Source organism: Loxodonta africana, chromosome 4, assembly GCF_030014295.1.
Source record: "Loxodonta africana isolate mLoxAfr1 chromosome 4, mLoxAfr1.hap2, whole genome shotgun sequence".
Taxonomy (NCBI): domain Eukaryota; kingdom Metazoa; phylum Chordata; class Mammalia; order Proboscidea; family Elephantidae; genus Loxodonta; species Loxodonta africana.
The window spans coordinates 15,624,049-15,648,973 of NC_087345.1; the positions used below are offsets into that span (position 1 = coordinate 15,624,049).

General features: G+C 55.3%; 2 protein-coding genes across 5 annotated transcripts; both read right to left on the minus strand.

Moving 5' to 3' along the window:
* Nucleotides 1-1,334: 1,334 nt before the first annotated feature.
* On the minus strand, nt 1,335-8,237 carry PDXP (pyridoxal phosphatase). The gene is made up of 2 exons (XM_064283574.1): nt 7,652-8,237; nt 1,335-2,645 (listed from the first exon to the last, which is right to left on the minus strand). The coding sequence occupies exons 1-2, from the start codon at nt 8,235-8,237 to the stop codon at nt 2,329-2,331; spliced, it is 903 nt and encodes a 300-aa protein (XP_064139644.1). The 3' UTR covers nt 1,335-2,328.
* A 1,655-nt stretch (nt 8,238-9,892) lies between these two features.
* On the minus strand, nt 9,893-24,879 carry SH3BP1 (SH3 domain binding protein 1). Of its 4 annotated transcripts, XM_064283565.1 has the most exons (19): nt 24,700-24,879; nt 23,466-23,508; nt 22,921-23,025; nt 21,186-21,262; nt 20,814-20,925; nt 20,649-20,725; nt 20,090-20,234; nt 19,469-19,537; nt 19,174-19,264; nt 18,582-18,727; nt 16,881-16,992; nt 16,425-16,506; nt 16,253-16,333; nt 15,405-15,521; nt 14,618-14,715; nt 14,105-14,288; nt 12,823-12,928; nt 11,116-11,127; nt 9,893-10,790 (listed from the first exon to the last, which is right to left on the minus strand). In XM_064283565.1, exons 1-19 carry the CDS (start codon nt 24,756-24,758, stop codon nt 10,674-10,676), a joined length of 1,833 nt encoding a protein of 610 aa, XP_064139635.1. In that variant the 5' UTR covers nt 24,759-24,879; the 3' UTR covers nt 9,893-10,673. The 4 variants fall into 4 exon arrangements, with proteins under 4 accessions (XP_064139635.1, XP_064139631.1, XP_064139632.1 ...); XM_064283562.1 differs by having other exon boundaries at nt 9,908-11,447; nt 12,834-12,928; XM_064283561.1 differs by lacking the exon at nt 24,700-24,879 and having other exon boundaries at nt 9,895-11,447; nt 12,834-12,928; nt 23,466-24,535.
* Between the last annotated feature and the right edge of the window lie 46 nt (nt 24,880-24,925).

A 24,925-nucleotide genomic window follows, 5' to 3' on the forward strand; every position in this document is an offset into this window, starting at 1 on the left:
CACGCTGGCTAATAGCTGTGTTCCATTCTGTTGGGCACAGGCTCTGAGATGGACATGTGACCCAAGCCAGTCCAGTGACTGTCTGCCCACTGGTTAGGTGAGAGACACCCACAGTCCACTGTGGCATCAGAACTGAGAAGGCTACGCCTGGAGGATGCTGGGCCACCTCATGGGGACAGCCAACAAGTCCCCTTATGCCTTAGCCAAGTTGTTTCTGTCCAAATCGCCAAGAGTACACCGCATTTGGTCCGACTTCATGACCCAGCCTAAGTCTCACCCGCAGGGTTCTGTCAAGCCTCCATCAAAGTCTCACCCCTCACTGTACAAATGAGGAAGCTGAGGCTGAGCAGGAAGGGGCTTGCACAGTTCCTGGAATAGCTGGGGACAGGCCTGGAGTAGTCACGGCATCTCCCCACTCAGCCTCTCTGGGCTGCCCTCGGCCAGCTCATAGCTGAGCCCTGGGGACACAGCCAAGAGTGAAACCCGCAGCCACACCTGGAGGAGCTTGGGGAGGCAGGACAATCACCAGCATCCCAGGTGTGATGGATGCTTTTAAGAAGGGCACTCAGCAGCATCCCACCTGAGCTCCTTGAGGTCAGCGGATCAGGAGGACCGCATCCTCCCCCTTCCTGTCTCTCCCTCAGTCTCTCTACAGAGAGGCTGCTGCAGCCTCCTGGAGTTAGCAACCCAAGTTCAAATCCTGCCTAAGGTGATGACATGTGTGTCTTTGTAAGTTAACATCACATTTATGATGTTTCCTAAGTTGTAAAATGGGGTGAGGAATACAAATTTGCTAGGTTTCCAGGACTGAAACAAAGGGGTATATACAGACTCAACAACGTACAAACTACTGGGTCACAGCATTACCACACAGAGTACACTCAGGAAACCAGGGTGGACTGTTTCATGCAGGGGAAGGTTTCAGGGAGAGCTGGCTTGGGTGGAGGCTCCTCCTCCCACCCTGGGTCCAGACTGAACGCACAGACACTCTCACTCCCACTTTATTAAGTACGGGAGGGCTGATTACAGCAGGGGGTGGGGCGGGGAGTGGCGGGAAGACCCGGCCCCCACCCCCACCAGCACTGGCACATGATAATAAATAAATAAATAGCTGGGGGTGGGCATGGGGAGAGGTGGCACAGCAGACACCAACCGCACAGGGAGGGCGCAAGAGGCCCCCCAGAAGCTGCGACCACCATCAACATGGGCTACCATCATCAGGGGAGGGCAGGGCTCACAGGCACAGAAGCCCCAGAGCCACTGAGGGGCCACAGAATCACCACCTTTATGGAATGGGGCGGGGGGAGGGGGGGGTCTTTGGAACTTGGACTCTCATTTATCGACTAGAATCCGGACCCTTGGCTGGTCCAGTCAGACCCAGACTGACAAGAGATGACTGTATCCCAGGCTTATGGGTTGGTCTACCTAGGATACGAGAGACTGATGGGTCATTATTACTGGTGTTCTGAGTGGCCCACTAAGGCTCTAGGACAGGAAAGGGGCATTGTCACTTAGCCTTCTGATTGGTCCACTCAGGCTCTAGGACATCAGTCATTGTTACTTAGGCTCCCATTGTTGTGTGCTGCTGAGTTGATCCCAGCTCATAGTGATCCCATGTGAGAGAAGAACTGCCCCAGAGGGTTTCCTAGGCTGTAACCTCTAAGGCAGTAGACGGCCAGCTGTTTTCTCCCACGGAGCCACTGGTGGGTTTAAATCCCTAACCTTTTGGTTAGCAGCTGAGCACTTAACCATTGTGCCACAGGGCTCCTTTGGATCCGAGGTCCACTCAGGACCCAACATCAAGAAGTGACCCAACATCACTAAGACTTCTGATTGGTCCACTCAGGGCCCAACATCAATGAGTGAAATCACTTAGCCTTTTGATTGGTCCACTGAGGGCTCAGGACAGTAACAGTTTATGGTTACCCAGACTTCTGATTGGTCAACAGGAACCCAAGGGCCAGGACCAAGGAGCAGGTAGAGGTGTAGCGGGCCCCTGGGAGGAGGGAGAAGTTTATGTGCTCAAAGTTGGAGAAGATTTTCAGTTGGTATCGGGGGGGTGGCAGGGCAGGAAATCAGGCCACCTGGCTGGACAGGTCTGGGTGAACCGGTGAGGGAGCGGGTGGCTTCTGGGACAGCAAAGAGTACCCAGCCATTGCTGGGAGGAGGGTGTACAAGGGCTCTAAAAACTTCCCTGGGTCCCAGCCTCACCAGGGTGTAGAAACGGGCTAGCGAGCTAATGGTGCTTCATGCAGCTCCTGACCCACAGCCTCCACGTGTGGGATCAGGATCTGCTAGGGGAGGGGCTGCAGTTGCAGGTCGGTGGGCTCAGTCCTCCAACCCCTCCATCAAGTCCGCAACACTCTCCACATAGTAATGGGGCACGAGGTCATGCTGGCCGGCTGCCAGGTAGGCCTGGGCTTCCTCTAGGCGGGACACGCCTGTGAGCGTGAGGACGGTGGTCAAGCCACAGCGGTGGCCGAAGAGGATGTCGGTCTCCAGGCGGTCGCCCACCATAAGCGTGTGGGCAGGGTCCACGCTGAAGTGCTCCGTGATGCACTCGAACATGTAGGGGCTGGGCTTGCCCACCACCAGGGCCTGGCGACCCGAGGCTGTCTCCACTGCTGCAGCCAGGCTCCCAGTGCCTGCGGGAAGAGGGGAGACTCAGTCAGCAGGGTTGGCAGGAGAGGCAGCCAGGCCCTGAAACAGGGCAAAAGGGCTGTATCCAAGAGAGTGTGACGGCCAAGAGTACAAACGCTGGCCCCAGATGCCTGCGTTCAGACTCCATTGCCACCACTCTGGGGCAGGCTATTTAACCTCTCTGTCGCTCAGTTTTCCCATCTCTAATACGGGGATACTAAAACCATTGCTGTGGAGTCAAATCTGACTCATGACAACCCCATGTGTTAACAACGTAGAATTGCTCTGTAGGGTTTTCTTGGCTGTAATCTCTACGGAAGCATACTGCCAGGCCTTTTTTCCGCTGTACCACTGGGTGGGTTTGTGCTGTCAACCTTTTGGGGATGCTAATGGCAGTCTCTGGAAAAGGACATCATGTTTGGTAAAGTAAAGAGTCAACGAAAAAGTGGAAGATCCTCAATGAGATGGACTGACACAGTGGCTGCAACAATGGGCTCAAGCATAACAATGATTGCGAGGCTGGCACAGAACCAGGCAGTATTTTTTTCAGTTGTATATAGGTCCCTATGAGTGGGAACCAATTCGACGGCACCTAACAACAACAATGGCACTTACGTTGTGTGGTTATTGTTAGGACTGAATGAGCCACTGCAGTAAAGCACCTAGAACAGGGCCTGGCTCAGTCCCTCCCAATGCTCGTCATCTTACTCTGGCAGCTACGAGTCTTTGGGCAAGCCACTCAACCTCTCTGCATTTCCCTGGACTCCTGCGAAAGGAGGATCCAAGTAACGCCTACCTTGGATGAGGTGCTGTGGGGATCACAGGGCTAAGTGCTCTGGAAACGGAAAAGCACTTTGCAAACAGCGGTTGTGGTTACTGCTACAAGAATGTACGCCCCTGGCATGGGAAAGGGGCACTGCCTTTTTGGAACAGAGCAAGGCACAGAAATGTCCACACTCTGACCCAGTCGGCCTCCGCTGGGAAAGTGATCGCAGGAAAAGAATTCAAACTGGAGGCAAAAAGCTACGTGCTTGAAGATGTCTGCGGCGGCAGTAACTATAATAAACAAAATTGTGGAAGGCACCCAAGTGTCTAACAATAGGAAGACTGTTTAGAAAAGGACAGTCCTGACTCCCAGCCTGGTATTATCCTGCCCCACACAATCAGTCCACTGTCCCACAGGCAAGTCTTTGTGCCAGAATGTTCTGCCTTCATACTAATGTTCCTGAATAAATGATGCTGGTAATAGTCACCATTTACTAAGCACATTCTAAAGTGCCAGAGGCTGTGCTGGGAGTGCGCGGAAGCCCATCTTACAGATGAGAAAGCTGAGGCTCAGAAAAGTGGCAAACGGTAAGGCCTGCACAGCTCAGTAAGGGACAGAAAAAGGATCTGAGGTTGGGGGGCGGGTCTGACCCAGTCGTGTGCTGGGCCAGCTTGTACAGGCTGGGGAGTTGCTGGTCATTTAATTTTCAGGAATTGTGTGAGCTGGTTGTTAAACAGTCACTATCAAAAATCGACTTATATATTAAATGAATTATTTTTAGAACTGAGGTAATATGTGTAACAGTCACCACACCCTAATTATTTCACCACACTCTATTGTTATCTATGCTCTTGAGGTTGTTTATATCTGTAATGGTGGGGATACTACATAAAGGGGTGCTACTATGCATCCCTTCCCAACTCTGTGTTCAGTGACTACACACTGGTAGCCTGAGATCGGTGACAGTGGGAGTATTTACACCACAGGAATTGGCAAACGGTACAAGTCAGGGCTCCCCCTCAGCTGGCTGCTGAACATTTATAAGCATTCCGTTACTCTGACCCGAAATCCCTCTACCTGCACCCTCTTGTCCCCAGGGGACAACACTTCACTTAGTCAAGCCAAAGGCACAGAAGAAAAAAGTTGGCACAGATGGTGAGAATTCTCAGCCCTGAGGCCCCAGACAAGGAGGGACTTCCCTAGTGTCACAGGATCAGGGCAGAGCTGGACCAGAACCTAGGCTTCCAGGCCAGCCCCCAGCAACCCCTCTGGGACGTTCTCTTAAGAGCTGGGTAGGGAAGAAAAGCTGTTGGCTTCTTGAGTTAGAGAGTCCTTCCAGGACAGGAAGGGCTTGGTTGATTGATCTCAATGTTTTTCTCAGCTGTAAGTACCTTCCTTTCCCACCAGGGCAGAGGTGATGACTCTTGGCCTCCGTCTTAGTTACCTAGTGCTGCTAGAACAGAAATACAACAAGTGGATGACTTTAACAAACAGAAATTCATTCTCTCACAGCCTAGGTGGCTAAAAGTCTGAATTCAGGGCGCCAGCTCCAGGGAAGGCTTTCTCTCTGTCGGCTCTGGGGGAAGGTCCTTGTCATCTATCTTCCCCTGGTCTAGAAACTTCTCAGTGCAAGGACCCTGGGTCCAGAGGACTCACTCTGCTCCTGGCTACTTCTTTCTTGGTGGCATGAGGTCCTACTCCTCTCTGCTTGCTTCTGTTTTTTATATCTCAAAAGAGATTGACTCAGGATCAACCTAATCCTGTAGACTGAGTCCTGCCTCACTAACATAACTGCCTCTAATCCTGCCTCATTAACATTATAGAGGTTAGGATTTACAACACACAGGAAAATCACCAAATCACAAAATGGCAGACAACCACACAATACTGGGAATCATGGGTTGGCCAAGTTGACACACATTTTGGAGGGACACAATTCAATCCACAACAACCTCCCATGTCACACTTCATTCACTCAGCTAATACTATTTACGGAGGCCCAACCACATGCCAGGTACTGTGCCAGGTGCCGGGATAGAGCAGTGAACACAACAATGTTCCCTGCCCTGGGGAGCAGGCATCCTAGGAGCAGTCTATGAACACAACTGTCTCTCAGACCAACTTCATTCCTCTTATCTCAACATTCTGTAATCCAAGGCTGTCGCAAGTTATGCTGGCAATGTATTCCTAAAACAGTGGGCATTTCTATTTACCAGCTCAGGTGGCTGCCATGTGGCAATAAGATAAATGCAACTCATAATTTAGGAGTGGCATGTGTGTAGGAAACATGGGGGGGTGGGGGTGGAGATTTGCATTATTTCAGGTTTTATGCATAATTGATTTTTTTTGCCACGCTTTCAAAGCTGTGTCATTCAGTTGTGCGTAAATGTGCCTGCAATGCTGTATTTGTTAGGCCTCTGCCTCCCCCTTTAGGCTGTGGGAGCGACCAGCAGGGTCGGAAGGGCATAGCCAGGTGGGTGCTGAGACTCAAGGGGGCCTGGGTTCACCCTGAGGATCATGAGCCAGGCCTCAGTTTCACCCCAGCTCCTCAGCTTCCTCCTTCCTGAGCCTCGGGGGACTCTAGCCCACAACCTTCGCTTGAGCTTCTAGGCCTCCAGAGAAAAACTTGCTTTTCAGAGCACGGCCCAGGGTGGCCAGGAGCTGCCAGCTGGGAGCCCTGACCAGAGTCCTCACCTTGCATTTATGGGGAACTGAGGCTGAGGTAGGAGGTCCTGGGTGGTGCAAAGGTTAAGTGCTTAGCTATTAAAGGTTAGAGGTTTGAATCCAGTCCACCGAGAAGCACCTCAGAAGAAAGGCCTGGCAATCCACTTTCGAAAAAGCAGCCACTGAAAACCCTATGGAGTGCAGTTCTACTGTGACTCACATTGGGTTGCCACGAGTCGGAACAGACTCCATGGCAACGGGCTGGGTTTTCTGGTTTGAGGCTGAGGTGGTCGCACAGTAAGTAGGTCTGTGGCAGAGCTAGGAGAGGCCTAGAGCTATAGATTCCCAACCTGGTACTGATTCTAACACGGCCCAAGCCCTGTTCCAGGGTCAGCATCTTAGCTTCCTGCCCTGCAAGATGCCTCCTCCAGGCAGTCTTCCCAGATCCCCTCAGTGCCTGGCCCTCTCCACCACCCATCAGAACACTGTGTCTACTCCTTCTAGATCAATACCACCCTGTCTCCCAGTATCTGGTACTGATGACTGTCTGGGTCAGTGGCCAGCAGAGAAGAGGTGATGGAGGCCTGTCCCTGCCCCCGGCCTACTGACTGTCCACACATACTCACTACAGCCAGCTAGCCTCTGCTGCCAACTGCTCTTATTGACTCAAAGCCCCCATGCTGTAGGGCTCTGACTGCTTCTCTCCTCTCTGCAGGGCACAATACCCAAGGAGATTACACAATGAAGAGTACTCTGGACAGGGGGTCACAAGAGCCAAGTTCAAGTCCCTGAGCTCTGTCATTGATTCTGTGTGCCCCAGACTGGCTCACTTTCCCTCTCTTAGCTTCCATTTAACTGAAAAATGGGGACAATAACCTCAATCTCCAGAGTTACCTGAAAACCAAATAAGAATGGCAGGTACCAACGTGCTTTATAAAGCTGTTACACAAGAGGGCTTCAGATACAACTTACATCTGAGCACCTGCTATGTGCCAGCCACTGACCTGGATCACTCTACCCTCAGATGCAAGTGGCATGGTTGTTATTTCCATTTTGCACCCAGGACAAAGGTGCTCGGAGAGGTTATGTAACGTTAACAAGATTACCCAGAGCTGGAATTCAAACTCAGGTCAAGCTCCGCCTCCCACCCTCCCCACACACCTCCCTACCTCCTCCTGCCTCCAGGGATGAGGATCCAATCCTCACACTGGGACAATCCTTCCAGGCTATGTCCCCAGCCGTCCAACCTCACTGCCACGGTGGGTGGGGCAAATGACAGGAGGCCTTGAGTTTGGTTCAGGAAGGCATGGACTGGGGAGATATGGAGTAGCCAATGATTCCCTAAACCACAATGGGCCTCAGTTTCCTTATCTGCCAAAAGGTTAGCCCACCGCTGCTTCTCACGGGCTGCAAGAATTACCAGATATGGACATGAAGGAACCCCGGGCTTTTGTTGGGTGGGAGGCCTCCCATCTCTGGTCCCTTGGAGACGCCCACTCTCCGTCCTTCCTACTCCCGCCCCAGACGCGGAGGTAAAAGTGCAGGGCGCACCCCCAGTTTCCCTGTCCGCTCTGCGCTCACCAGGGGTTCGGCTGCCGTCACTGAGTGGGTGCCACGGGTCACGGTCGGTGGCCACGAGCAGGCAGTTGGGGTCGCGCAGGTGCGCGCACGCCTCGCTCAGCTTGGAGAAGGAGAAGTGCTCGTCGTAGCCCACGAGCACGGCGCGCACGGGTGGGGCCGTGCTGTCGCCCGCGCCCGGGTCCTCGCTGGGGTCCCCCGCCAGACGCAGCCCCGCGGCGCGCAGCTCCGCGCGCAGCCCCTCGCCTCCCAGCACGAACACGGCACCCGGCGCGTCGGTCGGCCCAGACAGGCGTTGGCGCAGCAGGCGCGCGGCGCACAGAGCGGAGCTGAAGAGCTGCTCGGCGTGCAGCCCCTCGAAGCCGAGGCGCGCGAAGCGGAGGGCCAGCTCGGGCCGCGCGCGCCGGCTGTTGTTGCTCACGAACAGCGCCTCCTTGCCGGCCCGCGCCAGCCGCTCCAGCAGCTCCGGGGCGCCCGGGACGACGCGCTCACCGTTCCACAGCACCCCGTCGCAGTCGAACAGGACGCCGTGTGCCCGGCCCAGCACGTCGCGCAGGGCCGCGCCGCGCAGCCGCTCACAGCTCGCCATGCAGCCAGCAGGCCGCCCGCACGCCCGCGCCGCGCCGCTGTCTCGCGGTGGGCACAGCGCGCTCGCCTGCGGCAGGACCACGGTAGCCAATTGGAGCACCGGACGGGCTGAAGGGCGGGGTCACGGCCTGGCCCGCGGCCAATGGGGGCGAGTACCTCGGAGGGGACGGCTGCTGTGAGCTAACGGAGCGCGGAGAAAAAGGCGGAGTCACGGCAGCCACGGAGGGTGACCAATGAACAACTAGCCTGCTCCTTCGCCCCGCCCCTTAGCTAGGCTGCGCCAGTCACGCCCGAGTACAAACCCACACGGTATCGTGGAAGGCGGTTGAGCACATCGACTAACCTCTTACAGGGGTGGGAGGCTGGGATACTTCCTCTTCTTAAAAAATAAGGAGCTGCGAATAGAAAATGCAAAACGTCTAGCCCCGTGCTCCCCAGCCAATCAGAAGCGTAGGGGAGCTGGTTGCTGGGCGAAAGCGGATGCTAAGGGAGATGTCTGGGTCATTTCATTGCCCTTTGAACCATGGACGCCCCAGTTCTGAGCGAAAGCCTGAGAAACATGTGGGTGTGATGGGGAGAGAGGCGCCCAGTGTCAGGCGCTGGAGCCTTTGGACCAGACCAGTGGTTCCCCACCACGGCTGTGCAATAGAGTCTCCTGGGGAACTTTAAAAAAAAAAAAATTGACATATAATTTACATACAGTAAGATGCTGGAACCCCTGGTGGAGTAGTGGTTAAGTGCTACGGCTACTAACCAAAGGGTCGGCAGTTCAAATCCGCCAGGCGCTCCTTGGAAGCTCTATGGGGCAGTTCTACTCTGTCTTACAGGGTCGCTATGAGTCGAAATCGACTCAACGGCACTGGGTTTGGTTGGGTAAGATGCTAGATCTTAAGTGTGCAGCTCGATGGCTTTTTACAAATGCCTTTTTTAAATACTGTGGCTGGAGTCCAGAGATTTTGATTTAATTGTTTTGGGTGGGGCCGAGGCGTTTGTTTTTATTTACTCAGAGATTTATTGTGAGGCCAGCGTGGAGAAGCCCTGGGGTAGAGGCAGGCTGTCACAGGGGGATGGAAGGAGCCAGAGCTAAAAAAGCTAATTGCCCAGGGCGGTGACTGGGTTGCCTGAGTCTCCCTGTCCGGGAGGTGGGCTTCTGGTGTGGAGGAAACCACAGGTCTCGGGACATTTCAGAGCCAGTGGTTTAAAGTGTGGGGGTGACATGAATTGTGACCCCACAGGGTCTCAATTTGAGGGTGTCTGTCAACCTCAGAGAAGGTGCTGAAGACCTGCTTGACTCCCAGGAACAACTAGAGCATCAAAGACCTGGGAAAAGACACACCGTGTCACCCAGGCTTTGATATTCAGATGCTTTTTGTTCCTCAAAGACCCAGGCCTTTTGCTCCTCGCCCTTGGATAGGTGGTCTCCCAGGGCTAGAATGGTTAGCTAAATTTTTCATTCAACCAACTCCTGAAAGATGCTCTTTAGAATCACCTCCTCTAGGAAGCCTTCCTTAACTACACTCCAATCCCTCCGCACACACATCACTCTGGGTTAGATGTCCTGCCCTTGGGCTGCCAGTGTCAGGACACTTGATTCTATTGTCAGTTCTGCCTGTCTGCTTGTTCCCAGGGGCTTCTTGGGAGTAGGGCTGAGTCAGGGACCTAGCCCAGGTTCTGGCCAGAGCAGCTCTCACCACGGAGGGTTTGTGGACAGATCTATTTGTGCCCTCCCTGGGTGCACAGCTGGGTGGGAGAAACAGCAGCAGCAGCAGCAGCCCACGTTTACTGAGCACTTCTGTGTGCCAAGGGTGGTGCTTTGGTCTGTAAATAGAGCGTTTCACTTAACCCTCAGAACACTTGTTGCTAGCTGCCGTCTAGTTGATTCCAACTCATGGTGACCCCACGTGTGCAGAGTAGAACTGCTCCATAGGGTTTCCAAGGCTGTGACCTTTCGGAAGCAGATCACCAGGTCTGTCTCCCAAGGTGCCTCTGGGTGAGTTCTAACCCCCAGGACTTTTCGGGTAGCAATCAGCTGCCTAGCCATTTGTGCCACCCAGGGACTCCTGGAACAGCACCGAGAGGTGGAAATTGTTACATTACCTCACAGATGAGAAAACGGGGGCACCAAGAGTGTAAGCTGCCCAGGATATGAGGCTTGGGACTTAGTCAGACCTGGGTCCTAACCCATGTGACCTGGGCAGGACATTTCTTTCTGAGCCTGTCTCCTCCCCTGTAAAAAGAGGCAATGGTATCTACTTCACAGGGAGAAGATTAGATGGAAATGATGCACATAAAAGTACAGTGTGGCGTATATAGTAAGTGCTAAAAACGCTGACTTGTTAGTATTTCAGGCAGGAAGAAAGAAAGGAGGCAAAGAATCTGTAATTGTTTTGCCTTTATGAAAATGGCTTCTTTATTTCAAGGACAGAAAATAAAACTATCATTTGGGCTGCTGCTCCAGTTTTGTCCAAAATAATTTATTTACCAGCCTTATAAAAAATACATCGGCAAGAGAAAAATAAAAGTCCTGTGGGAGCAGACAAGCCTCCCCTTCCTTCTGACGTTCCCCTGCCAAAGTGTGGAGTCAGGCCTGGGGCCCCCCTAAGCCCAGCGTGGAAAAGGAGACAGTCTGGAAGTGGCGAGGGAACTGTCCTGAGTCCTCTTCGCCACGGAGGCCAGCCCAGAGGGGTCACTGAGGCACTTGTAGGCAAAGGCTGAAGGCCCTCACCCTTTGGGAGTGGCAAGTGCTGTGTCCTGGGAGGACAAGGTGAGGAGGAAGGGGGTACCGAGGGGCTGGTTAGGAAAGAGCCACCAGCTCAGTCAGTCTCTGTGGCAAGGCTCCTGGGCCGTGGCTGAGGGGGAACAGCTGGTGGAGCAGTGACCCTACCCACAGCCTCAGGGGCCCCTCCCTCCTCTGTGGCCACCCCCAGGTCCCCCTGCACAGGAATGCTGGGGGAGGCTGGACCTGGGGAGGCTGGGCTTGGGGAGGCTGGTGAACACCGGTTCTGGCGCCGGGCAGGCTGGGGAGGCACAGGGGGCAACGGGGGTGGCACCGTGGGAGCCCGGAGGCTACTGCCAACCAGCCGGCGGGGCAGAGCCTGGGGGGTCAGAGGGCTGCCAGAGCCAGGGGGCAGGGGTGGGGCTGGAGGGGAAGAGCGGGTGCTGGAGACCTGGGGGGGCGGCATGATGGGCCGGGCAGGTGCTTGGCGCTTGACTGTGGAGGAAGGAAAGGGGGAGGTTACGCACTCGCACTGCCTGTGGTGAATCCACCAAGCTTACTCCCACCTCAGGACCTTTCTATCCGCCATTCCTCCTGCCAGCAACACAGTTCTGTGGCTGGCTCCTCCTCATTCAGGTTTCTCTTCATGTCCTTTCATCCTCAGAGGACACTCCCATTTCTCTGTCACACTTCCCTGTTTTGTTTTCTTCACATGACTTTTTACACTCTGAAATTATCTCGTCAGTTTTTATTTGACTTGATTATTGCCTGTCTCTCTGACTAGAACATAATCTAAGTGAGGGCAGCTAAGAGGCTGCTGCCCGGCAGGGTGCTGGTACAGAGGAGGCCAGTCATATTAGTTGAATAAATGAATGCTGCTTTCCCCCTCCTCTATGACACTTGGGGCTTGCTCACTCCTCTCAGAAGCCCACCAGAACCACCTGACTCAGCTCTCAAAGCACCCACCGCACAGTGCTGGGAGGTCTGGACTCTGGTCCCAGCTCTCCCTCCACCCACTGTGGGATCTAGGGTGAATCACCTGCCCCCTGGGGCCTCAGTTTCCTCATCAGAAAGACACGGTGGAAGACGTGACCTCCCTGACATGAGGACCAGCCCAGGTGAGGTGGTGACAGCCCTTCCAGCACTTAAAAGTGCTGTACTCAGGTGAGTGAATAGCCTGTTACACCCCCTCTTCCAGGAAGCGTTTCCTGTGGGACCTCCCAGCTCTTGCTGGTCCAGCAGCTCCTGTAGCTGCTTCGTCTACTTGGGGGTCTACGGTGCACAGCCAGGCGGAAAACGCCATTGCCTCCAGAGCCTGGCCCAGAACAGGTAATGACTAGCCACCTGTACCTGTGGCCTTCTCACCTGTCTAGCTTTGGAACAAGTCAACAGCTGAGTGCATCAGAGGGGCTGAGAAGGCGCCAGCCTTCCTGCCACCTCCACCTCCACCTTCCCTCCTTCATTGTCCCTTGAAAATTCCATTCTCTCTTCACTGTGTGATCTCTGGGCATCTTGAGGACCAGACTCCAGTGCCACTAATGCTCACAGTGGCTAACCTTTATCGAGCATTTACTATGAGGCAAGTATGAGCTAAGAACTCTCTTTGCATCACTATTTAATTCTCCAAACAGCCCTACAAGGTAAGTGCAGCTATTGTTCCCATTACACAGAGGAGGAAGCTGGGGCCCAAGGTCACACAGCCAGGAAGGCAGAGGCAGAGCTGCCATCTGAACCCAGAATGCCAGGCAGTGAACTCTGGGCCCTTAACTACCTTGATTTCTGGGCCCCCTGGTTCCCAAATATGCGGTGAGCTGGGACTGCCCACTGCCCTGTGTTGCTGCTCACCTTCTGTTCCCCCAGCCCTTCCCACAGCCAACTCACCTCTCCGAGTCATTTCCTCTGCTGGGGCAGCTGCCTCTGGGGGGCTCCTGTTGACCTTGGGGGAGGCTGGTCTGGGGGGTGCCTCAGACTCCATCCTGTCCAGGGAAAGGCAGGGTCAGGTCTGGCTTGGTCATCTTCTAGGGGTCTCTAGGTGGAGTTTAGGTCCTCCCAGGACTTGTTCCCCACTGCTCTGTGGTTGTGCCTGGGATCTGTCCCCAGGCCTGGCCCCCTGGGAAGGCACTTTTGGAATTAGCCAGGGTTTGTGTCCACTGAGCCCCTGGTTGCTGTGTGACCTGGGACAGTATCCATGGTCCTCTGTGGGCCAAGAGGGTGCCCTGCCTGCCCAGCAGGTAGGGCCAGGATGGGAAGTAGAAACCAGAGCCTCAGCTCCTGGCCTCCATGTGATCTAGAAGCCAGAGTGGGTGAGAAGCAGAAGGAAGTCCATGCAGCCATTCAGTCTTCACTTCCTACAGGTCTCTGCCCAGTTGTCACATCCTCAGGGAGGCTGTTCCTGACCCCGAAGTGAAGTGGTTTTCCGTCTAGCCCCTTCTCTGGCCTTCTCTCCACTACCTGGAGCCTTGGTGGCACAGTGGTTAAGAGCTTGGCTGCTAACCAAAAGGTTGGCAGTTCAAATCTACCAGCCGCTCCTTAGAAACCCTATGGGACACTTCTACTCTGTCCTGTAGGGTCACTATGAGTGGGAATTGACTCGACAGCAGTGGGTTGGTGTTTTGTTCCCCACTACCTGACTCCGCACTAAGCGTTCATCAGTGTATTTGTTTCTTACCGATCTCTCCCACCCCATGGAAGGCAAGTTCCAGGGGCAGCATTTGTTTGTCTTGCTTGTCTGAGGAAATTTGTGATTTGGGCACCAGCAGTCTGTGGTAGAGTGAACAACATCTGCCTGGTATGGAGACCACACGGGCTACACGCCCTTCCTTCCAGATTTAAAGGACCAAACGGAAGACTAGAAGGCATTTCCATATCCCAAAATGAGAATTTCCTTAATTCCCCTAAATCCCAGGGCCTAAAACAGTACCTGGCACTCAGTAGGTACTCAGTATATAACCATTCAACGAATGAGAGAACAAGTCAGAGGCTGGGAGGAATATCACCTCCAAGTCTCCATACCGCTGAGAATCCTGGTCTTTGCAATAAAAATATCAATAATTGTATTTCCTAAAATGTAACTGGCAGTCATGAAAGATAATACCTCAGGTTGGGGGCCCACGGGGTCAGGCCAGGGGCCGTTCAGACTCCTCAGTTCTCACCTTTCCTTGGTGGCTACTGAGGCTGGGGTCGGGGCTGGGGCTGGGGCCGGAGCCAGAGCTGGAGCTGGGGTGGTGGCGGGGGTGGGGATGACAACGGTTGGAAGTTCCTCAGAGGCCGGCCTGTTGCTGACCTTGTCCTGGGGGGTGAGGGCCGAGAACAGGCCTGATATGTTGAAGTTGATGTCTAGAGATAGAAGGAAGTATGTCTTAACTTCCAGAGCCTTCGCCAGCCTCCCACCTCAGCCAGAATTAGGGCCACATACCCTTTTCCCTGAAATTATTCAGATCATAGTTTGCCTTTCCACCTGCACATGAGCCTTCAACAATTGCACAAAGCAGATGGTAGCATCCCCATTTTACAGAGGAGAAACTGAGGCTCAGAGTGGAGAAGCAACTTCCTCCAGATCTCAGGGTGAGTTTGTGGGGCTGCCAGGAACTGAACCTGAGTCTGGAGGGTACCGAGGTGGGTAGAGGGTGGGCATGATGGGGCCATTCACAAAACCAGGAATTTACCTCCAGGGAAAAGGGTGTCTGCGTTCTGTATCAGAGCCTCGACCACACCCACCACCTGGATAGAAGACACTGAGGCTGCATCCAACTGAGCCTGGTCCCTGGAACAAAAAGGGAAAGAAACTGAGTCATCCATTTAGCAAACTTGCATTGACCCCCAACTCTTGTTTGGCCCTGTGCTGGACACTGGGGACACAAGGATGAATCCCACAAGAGTCCCTGTTCTCAAAAAGCTCACAGACCACCAGTTCATGGCAAATGTGTTGCTCACACGCCATATTTCTCCCTTCCTTTACCCATGACAGGCATCACTAGTCAATCATGGCACTCTTCTCCTCATAGCTCTTGGCTCTAGGCAGCCCTTACCAACCAACTGCACTCAGCACATGGGATGAAATATTTTTTCCATCCATGGCCAGATGAATAATAATAACTCTTCATGTATCATAGCATGTTATAGTTTATAAAATATTTCCCCAGCCATTATATAATCATCACAGATGAGAAAATGGAAGTCCAGAGAGTGATTTCTCCCAGGCCCATCTCTGGAAGGTGGAATGGGGAGCTGGAACCAGATCTCGGGGCTTTCAGGCCCCTACGCAAGGCCACTAAGCACCCCATGATGCTGCTAGCCAGAATGCCCATTTCAAAGCCCTGTGGGGTCCTCGTGCCGCCTGGAGAATAGGAATTGCTAGGGAAACTGAGGCCCAGGGAGACAATAAGCAGCAGGAGGTTGGGGTGGGGGCAGCCTTCCTCCTCTGCCACCTTCCCCCAGCCTGTGGCCCTTTACCCTTCTTTCTCGGGCGGCCACAGCAGGTTGGGCCCCAGGACAATGGCGATGTTGCTAGGTGTCATCTTGTTCACCTCCTGTTCCTCGGCCAGCCGGGCCAGGAACTTCATCAGGTACCTGGGGGATGAACGTGGACTTGGGTCAGATCTCAGCAGCTTGGGCCACGAATGCCTCACCCATCAAAGCCCCAGGGGTCTGAGAATTTCCCAGCCCAGGGCTTCTGGAGTGGGAAAAACACCACTGAACAATACCACACAAGATGACTTTTGAATATTTAACAGTTAACTTAGCTGATCTACTGAGAGCCAACTATGTGCCAGGCACTGAGCTATGCTGGGAATCCTCCCAGCCACCGTGTGGGGCAGGGACTGTCCCAATCTGCAGTTTCCAAATGCAGACGCTGAGGCACAGAGAGGTTAAGTCACCTGCCCAGGCCAGACAGGGGCAGGGTGAGGCCTGAAGCCAGGTGGTCTGGCTTTAAAGGCTTAAGGTACATGTTTATTCCAGTCTCTAGTATAAACAAACATGACTGGCACATCACAGCTGTGTTTTTAGAAATAGTCCTTAGGATGAGGCTAAAGAAGGTTTTTGAATAAAAGAGTGAGTCTGTTTAAATCAGATATTTCAGAAAGTGATGGTAAAAAAGGGGCCATGGACGTGCCAGAAGTTTGGGAGGCCCTGTCCCGCCCAATTCCTAACTACCTCACAGATGGTGAACTAAGCCCTGAGGGCCACCGAGGTCTACCCCAGGGCACGCAGCATGGGATGGCAGAGCCAGGACTCAAACCCAGGGCCCCAGGCCCTGCTGGGCTTTGGCCTTGGCAGAGGGCCGAGGGGCTCGAGCTCACCTGAGGTTGCTGAGGTTCTCACGGGGCAGGCGGCTGCACACCTCTTGGAGGGCCTCCAGCCGGGCCTCTGGCTCCTTCAGGCTGAGGACAGGGAGAGACCTGGTGAGCCAAGCCTGGGGCTGCGCCCCTGTAGCTTCCTCCTTTCTGTCTTCCCCCACCCCCACATCCTCACCTGGCTGCCCTCACCCAATCGTCATAGAGGTCAAAGGTCATCAGGGGTTCTGGCAGTTCCCGCAGATAGGACTTGAGGGCACCTGAAGGGAAGGAGGAGGTCAGAGACAATCTCCCAGGCCCCTACCCAACCCCCGGTCCTCAGCTCTCTCCATCTGGAAGGAACCTCCAGCCCTTGTTCACACTAAAGTGTCTAGGTTTGATCATGTCCTTGGACCACGGCCCCCTCTGAGTAAATAAGGGAGGTTAGTGATCTTGTCCCCAGAAAAAACATACATATGCAGTTTTAAAATAATGTCGGGGGTTCAACATGGACCCCACGTTAAGAAAGAACTCCTGTGTCTGCTCTGGTGTCTTCTCAGCAGAACGCCAGGCTGTAAGCCAAGCTACCCTGGGGTCATTTCCCGCAGCCGTGGGGAAGCCCCCCACTCTCCCCAGGGTTCCTGGGAGCAGGCACCTGCGACGGCATGGGGGTCAGAGCAGAACTCCCCCAGGCTGCAGGGGTCCGAGGCCATCGTCTGCTTGAGGCGCTTCAGCACGGAGGCCCCGGCGGCCAGGCGGAAGAGGCCCTAGGTGGGAGAGGGAGCAGGTGGAGGCCGCAGAGCAGGGGCAGGGCAGGGCACTCTGGCTGGGAGGCCCTGGCTTGCTCATGGTCTGGGGCAGGTTGCTGGCTGTCTCTGGGCCTCAGTGTCCCCCCTGGTCTGTGGGCAGAGCGGCCACCACAGTGTCTATGGATCCTTCAACTCCCAAGGTCTCAGATCTGAGCAAAGCGCAGGGTGGGAAGTCTGGGGGGAGCTGGAAGAAGCAGATCCAAGAGAGGCCTAAGTCTGCCTCTGAGTATTTTCTGCCTCAAAAAAAAAATTTTTTTTTTTTTAAGGGCCCATCCTCAGGAAGTCCCTGGGTGGTGCACCCACGCTTGCTGTTAACCAGAAGGTTGGTGGTTCTAGTCCATCCAGAGGTCCTTTGAAGAAACGCCTGGTGATCTACTTTCAAAGAATCAGCCATGGAAAACCCTGTGGAGCTCAGTTCTACTCAAAACACATGGAGTCACCATGAATCAGAATCGACTTGATGGCAACTGGCCTGGTTTTTAGTTTAATGTCTGTTAGGGACTGAACTGTGTCCCCAAAAATATGTGCCATAAATCCCAACCCCTGTAGTGGTTATAATCCCATTTGAGAATGGGTTTTCTCTGTTACGTTAATGAGACAGTTCATGTAGGGTGTGTCTTAAATCAATCTCTTTGAGATACAAAAGATTAAACAAGCAAGCAAGCTAGCAAGCAGGGAAGGGGGAAGGTAGATGCCATGTCGCATGAAGATCACCAAGAAGCCAAGGAACAGAAGCTGAAGAGACAAAGACCAGAAGCTGAAGAGACAAGCACCCACCCCCGCACCCTGAGCTGACAGAGAGGGAAAGCCCTCCTCAGAGCTGGTGCCCTGAATTTGGACTTTTATCCTCTGAAACTGTGAGAAAATAAATTTCTGTCTGTTAAAGCCACTTAACTTGTGGTATTTCTGTCACAGCAGCATTAGGTAACTGTAACAGGGTCTATCGTCAGGAACGGGCGGATGCACTAACAACACTAAGGTGGGAAGGACCTGGGGGGACTGGTAGGTCACGGTGATTGCCCTCTGGAGGCACTGGTTCCAACACCACCTTTTCATGTGACTCTGGACACATTTACCTCCTGGCTCCTGTCTCCCCCTTGTAAAAGGAAGCCAGTGAGGGCTCTCTCTAAGGTCACTGGGATATTAAACAGAGCAAGTAATGCAAAGGGCATAGAATCCAGTGCCGGGCACACGTGAGCACCGTTAAGCGGGAAACCAGTTGCCAGGGTTGATTTCAACTGATAGCAACCTCATGTGTGTCAGAGTAGAACTGCTCTTTCAGAAACAAATCATCAGGCTTTTCTTCCAAAGTGCCTCTGGGAGGATTTGAACTGCCAGCCTCTTGGTTAGCAGCTGAGCACTTAACCATGTGCACCACCCAGGGACTCCTCAGAGGAAGGGAGTGTCAATTCAGCAACAGGAGGCCAGGCCTTTTCCCAGGTTCTGTGCTCTGATGGTGGAATTACAGGCACCAGGACAGGTCAGCATGTGAGAGGTCTATGACAGAACGAGGCCCCACGCCCTCCCATCTGCCCCAGGGGCCCCACCTCTTCCTTCATGCCCTCAGAGAGCAGCATCACGACGCAGGCCTCGATGGGCAGGGCGATGTCCCGGCCCTGCTCCTGCAGGTGGGTTCCCAGTGACACCCCATACACCCTGGAGAAGGGGGTGGCCATCATCGAGGGGGAGGGGTCTGCAGGGACGAGACAGATCAGCGGCCCAGGGCCCTCCCACCCCTGGGCAGCCAAGCCAGGGCAGACAGGGGCACCCCCAGACATTCTCAAAGGGCTACTGCTTTGGCCAGTGGTACCACCTCCCACCGAACCATTCCTGCCACACACCCTAAAATCATCCTGTGTATCTCCTGAATTTGTCCACCTCCACTGTGTCTGCCCTTGTCCAGGCCTCCACCACCTCCCTTCTGCTTCCTAACAAGTTTCCATCCAGCTCCAGTCCTGCCCCCTTCCTTCCAGCCTCACACAGCAGCCACGGCAATCTCTCCATCACAAACCTAATCCAGCCCTCCCCTGCTCAGAACCACCCATGGCTCCTTAGTGCCCCTCAGAAGGAAGCCTAAGCTTCTTACCATGCCCTGTGCAGGGCAGAGTGGGGTGCAGGTCAGCCCGGCCGAGTTCATACCTGCTTGACTGTGGTTCTCCTTCAGCTCAGCCAGGGCCGTGTCCAAGGAGCTCAGGGACTTGCGATGGTAATCAGCCTGGATCTCCAGGATCTGTGGGGACCAGGGAACACCCCCAGGGGAAGGTGAGGGAAGCTGCGCCTCCTCCCCCAGAGCGGGAAGGTGAGGGAAGCTGAGCCTCCTCCCCCAGAGCCTAGGAGAGCAGACACCTCCCTCCCAACATCTCAAAGAGGGTCCCACTGGTCCTTGGCTCTGGTGTTCACCCCGAGCTCCAGATGGCCCTGGTCTTGGACTCACATGGATGAAGTAGTTGGCATATGTGTCCTCCTTGGTGGCAAAGTGGTACAGGTCGGCTAAGTATTCATCCTTTGGGGAGAGAGGAGAGGGCTTACGCTGTGAGGCTGGGGTCCTGGACTGGGAGCTGAGGCTCAGAGGGGTTGGTGACTTGTCCAAGGTCACATAGCTGGTACATGAGCTCTCCCCTCTCTGTCAAGGTTTGTATTTGGGGCTGGCCCACAGTAACCCCCTTGAACTTTCTTGAGAGCTTTGACGGCTTCTAGTCCTCACCTGTGTCCCCATACCCTTACCACAGTGCCTTGCATTACCTACCTTTCATTTATTCACTCACTCAGTAAACACCATTCATTCATTCACTTAGCAAACACACCAAGGCTCTGGTGGACAAACCAAGTCCTTCCGAAATGTTATGTCTGCAGCATAGACTGAAGAGGCTGTGAGGTAATGGCTAAGTACATGGACCCTAGAGTCTGATGGCCTGGATTCAAATCCTGGCTCTACCGCCTCCTAGGTGGCCTTGGGAAGGTCATGTCATCTCTGAGCTTTGGTTTCCTCGCCTGTGAAATGGGGACAGTCCCACCCCTGTCACCCCTTATCCAAGGAGCCCCCAGTGCCCCTCACCTTGCACTGCTCCACCTTCCTCTTGAGCTCCTCCTCCTCCTCCTTCAGTGTCTCCACCTTGTTGGCTGCGGTGATGTGGCTGTAACTGCTGGGTACGCCTCCTAGGACTTGACCACCACCTGAGTTCTTGGCTGCCTGACTGAGCCTGGGGAGAGTCCCAAGGTGGGGTGCTCACTGGCCTCGCTGCATATCCAGAGCCCAGGGCCCCCTCTACATGCCTGAGAACATAGATTCTGGGGTCTATAGACACACCAGCCCCACTAGCCTTGGCCCAACCTGGCCCATGAGTGCTCTGAGCGCCCCCTGGTGGCGGGCTTGGTGACTACAGCCACCCAGCCCCAGAGTGGAGAATGGGGCCCTCCCACCACAGGGATCTCAAAGGACCGTTTATGGCTATCCTAGGTGTTGGGGCTACCCCAGGCACCAGGTGGTGTAACTCCCATGTACCCTCAGCAAATGTGTTCCCACAGATCAGACGTGTGTGCCAGTACACACACTGCATGAGTGTGGGGAAGGACTAACCCAGGTGCGGACCCCACCCAGTGGCTGTGGCTCCTACCTGCTCTTGAGAGTGTTCCAGTCGGACACCAGTTTCTGCAGGCTTTTCTTGCGCTTGAGGATGGCTGGCAGCTCTTCCTGGGGGCAGGCATGGGGCAGGGCTCAGTGGGTGGTGGAGGCAGGTGTTAGAGCCTGGGGAAGCCAGGAGCTGGCGGGGGCAGGTCACCTCACTCAGCCTGCTGAGAGGCTGCAGGACATCCTTCTCCAGGACCATCTCAAACTCGGCCACGATGCAGGCCAGCTGGTTCTGGATGACGCAGCTCATCTCCAGAGCCTTCCTGTGGAATGCAGCACCCAGTGCGCCCAGGCTCCCCCAGCCTGTGACCCATCTGGAACACTTGGTGGGGTCCCCTTCCCCATTAGCTCCTGTTCTCTTTGTATTTGCTCTGTCTTCACTGAGCTGCCCTCTCTGACGTGGACCCTGTCCCCAGCCTGGTCACCCCTCTAGCCTGGAAGCACTTGCCAATCTGGACCCCCTGTGGCTCAGATCCCTTCTTGGCATCCCCAGGTGGAGGCTGGGCCCCTACCCTGTGCTTACCCCATGCTGGAGTCAGGGTCCAGCTCCTTGAAGCTCTCGGCCATCACGGTGGACAGAGCCATGAGGGGCAGCTTCTTCTGCAGGGAGGGGAGGGGATGGGGAGGGCCAGCATGAAAAGGAGGGAGCGCGCACGTGTGTGTGTGTTTGTATGTGTGCTCGCCTGTTCAGCCTCCCTCCACCCTGCCCAAGCACCCAGCAAGCCCTTGAAGACAGAGCCCCACGGAAGGCACTGGGCATGGGTGGGCAGGGAAGAAGGGAACCCAGGACGGCCGCAGTTCTGGAGGTGGGATGGGGAGTGGAAATAGCATGGTGACAAGGCATGGCAGGGGTGACATCTCCCCATGATGGTGTACAAAGCCCCGATCCATCTGGGGTCCCCTTTCCTCCTCTCAAACAGAAAAAAAAAAAAACCCAGTTGCTATCGAGTCGACTCTGACACATGGCAACCCCATGTATGGCAGATTAGAACTGTGCTCCAGAGAGTTTTCAATGGCTCATTTTTGAGACGTAGATTGCCACGCTTTTCTTCCAAGGTGTGGACTTTCTTCCAAAGGTGGACTCGAACTGTCAGCCTTTTGGTCAGTGGCTGAGCACATTAACCATCTGCATCACCCAGGGAATCCCTTCCTCTTCCCTGCCAAACCAAAACCAAGCCCGTCGCCACTGAGTTGATTCCAACTCACAGTGACCCTACAGGACAGAGTAAAACTGCCCCACAGGGTTTCCAAGGAGTGGCTGGTGGATTCGAACTGCCAATTTCTTGGTTAGCAGCTGAGTTCTTAACCACTGTGCAACCAGGGCTCCTTCCTCCTCCCAGAAGCCACTTATTGGGCAAGGAGGAATGAGCAAGCCCCATCCCAAATGGGAGACTAAGATCAGAGAGGATAGGGAGCTGGCCCAAGGTCACACAGTGGAGGGAAAACAAAGGAGCTAGGAACCCACCTGGCCTTGGGGCTCCCTCCCCTGGCTCAGCATATGTGGCTAGCCTGGCCATTGCTGAGCTCGAAACCTTCCCTGGCTTTCCACTAACGCCTGCTCCCTCCCCAGTGCTCTGGCCAAGGTGAAACGTTGACTGATTCCAAAACATGTCCCACATTGTCCCACCTAGAGTTATGGAGAACACTAGCTTTGGGATCAGAGTTCAGGGTTCAAGTCTCAGCTTTGACACTTCTAGCTGTGGCACCATGGGCAAGGAACTCTCTAAGCCTGTTTTCTCATCTGTAAAACAGGGCTGGCTGATAAAGGTAGCTCTCTCCTCGGGCTCTTGCGTGGCTGAGACGATGCATAAACACATCTCAGCAACTGTCTAGCAGTAATGGGTAGATAAACGGCGGCTGTTGATTAATATAAGTGACTATCATTCAAAATTCAGCCCAAATGTCCCTTCCTCCAGGAAGCCCTCCCAGTTGCTCCAATTAAGACAGCCAGCCCTGGGGGCTGATTGGACAGAGAAGTTCAGGTGCTGTCGGAGGCCTGGCCTTGGTTCATGGGGGTTGGTGCAGAGGGAGGTGGGGTCAAAACCGGTGCGGGAAAGAGGTAGGGTCTCAGGAGTGAAGCCCTCAAGGAGCCCTGGGGCAGTAGCCTCCACCCTCCCCGTGCCAGAGGCTCCACCTGACAGGGACACCCCAGTCCTCAGCTCACTCCCCCACTGGACAGAGGGGACAGGGCTTACCCCAGAGTGAGGTACAGACCCAGGTCCCCTTCCCAGGCCCCTCCTCCCTGGCACCCCACTCACCACTCGCTTGTCCATGTCTGCCCCGCTCTGGCCCTGCAGACAGGCCTGCAGCCGCTTATGGACATTGTGGGCTGCTCGCTTGGCTGGCTCCAGCCGCTGCTCCACCTGGGAGAGGGTGCAGGGGGCTATGAATCATGAGAAGTGGCCCCCTACCCCCATTGTTGGTGGTGGCGCCATTGAGTCGATTTTCGGCTCATATCAACCCTGTATGTTACTGAGTAGAGCTGTCCAATAGGGTCTTCTAGGTTGTAACCTTTATGGGAGCAGATTGCCAGGTCTTTCCCCCATGGAGCTGCTGGGTATATTTGAACTGCTAACCTTTCAGTTAGCAGCTGAGCACTTAACCGTCGTGCCACCAGAGCTCCTTCTACCTCCATTGCCCTATTCTTCTCCAGAGCCGGAATCATTTCCCTTCCCTCCTCCTGGGGACCCAGGGCCAACAGTCTGGGGCATGACTCCATCCAGGTCCCCAACTGGCCTCCCCCTGCTGACAGCCACTCAGGCCTGCCTCCTACCCGATGCCCGATGCCCGCCAGGACCCGTACCTGCAGTAGGTCCTCACCCAGGAACCCGGCCGTCTCCGGGGTGCTGTGGGAAGGGAGAGCTTCTGCTGGGCTGGCCCAGGTTAGGGGCCCCCTGTCTCTTCCTGGCCCACCAGCAGGGCACCTGGACCCCAGTTGCTTCGTGTGCCTCTCCCAGGTGGGGCCCGCCCTGGGTGGCCTGTCTGCCTCATCCCAGTCAGAGCACATTCCATGGGGCGGGAATAGGATACAAGGCTTTTCCTCCTCCACCCAGGGCTATGCCCTGAGACAGGGCGGTCGAAACTGGAGGGGGGTCAGGGGAGCCACCCCAGGTCCAGCTTTGGGACCTAGGGCGCAGCTTCTCTCTTCTGCCCACCCTCCAAATCCTCATTGCACCCGGGGAGGGGCAGCCTAGTCTGGCCCCAAGAACGGGAAGTGCTGGAGCTCAGATTCCTGGCCCATCAGCCCCACAGGCCTCAGGACGGCACTGGCAGGCAGGCCCTGGGCCCACGCCCCTGCCTGTGACACATGGGGTCACTGTGGCCCAGAGCAAGGTGGCCTGACTGCCAGGCTCACATGGGTGTGAGACTGGAAGCAGATCTCTGAACACCCAGCCCCATCCTGAGCCCAGAGAAGGGGAACTCCCTATGCTGGGGGAAGAGAAGAGAAGGCAGGCCCTTAGAGGCTCCCCAAACTTCCGGCCTTCACTCCCCAGCTCAGGGGCCGGGAGACCTTGGGATGGTTTCACCTGAGTCTGGAAAAGCAGAAGCAAGACAGAGAAGCAGGAGGCCTCTGGGCTGGGGGTGGGGACTGGAGGGACACAGCGGGGTAGGGGCAGGCCCTCCTCCCACCAAGCCAGGACCTGTCTCCTCCCCTCCCCCAGGATCTGGGCCCTTATCTGCTCTTCCTCCTCCCTCACCCAACCACCAGAGATGGTTAACCGTCCCCATTGACAAGAGGGGACAAGTGAGGCCAGGGAGGATGGTCTGCTCAGAGGCTCATGGAGGCAGAAGGACCCAGCGTCTTTGGTGAGAGCGCTTTTTCCCCTGGACCCCCTCCAGTCAGAGGTGGTGGTGCTCCTTCCCCCAAAGCCCCACGTCTGCCCCCCAGCGCCGCCTGGGATGTAGAGGGAGCAGAAGAGCAGGGTTCTGGCGGGTGAGAGAGTGGCTGTCCAGATGTCCTCAGCTTCCCCACCCCCGGTGTCCCCCCCCACCCCCTATACCCCTCAGGTCCCGCGCAGGGGGACCCTGGCACTCACCGTCCCAGGCTGCCCGTGTGGGCCAGCTGCCGCATGCGATGCAGCTGTCTCTTCATCATCTTGGGGCCGGACTGGGGGCTGCGGGTCAGGGTAGGGGTCGAGGAGCAGCAGCCCCCGGCCCAGCCTGCCTCTGCCCGCAGCGCCGCTGGGCCTGGATGGGTGGGCGGCGCGCTGCGCTTCCTGGGCCGCCGCAGCCGCCGCGCTCTCCCCACCCCGTGCCGCCCGC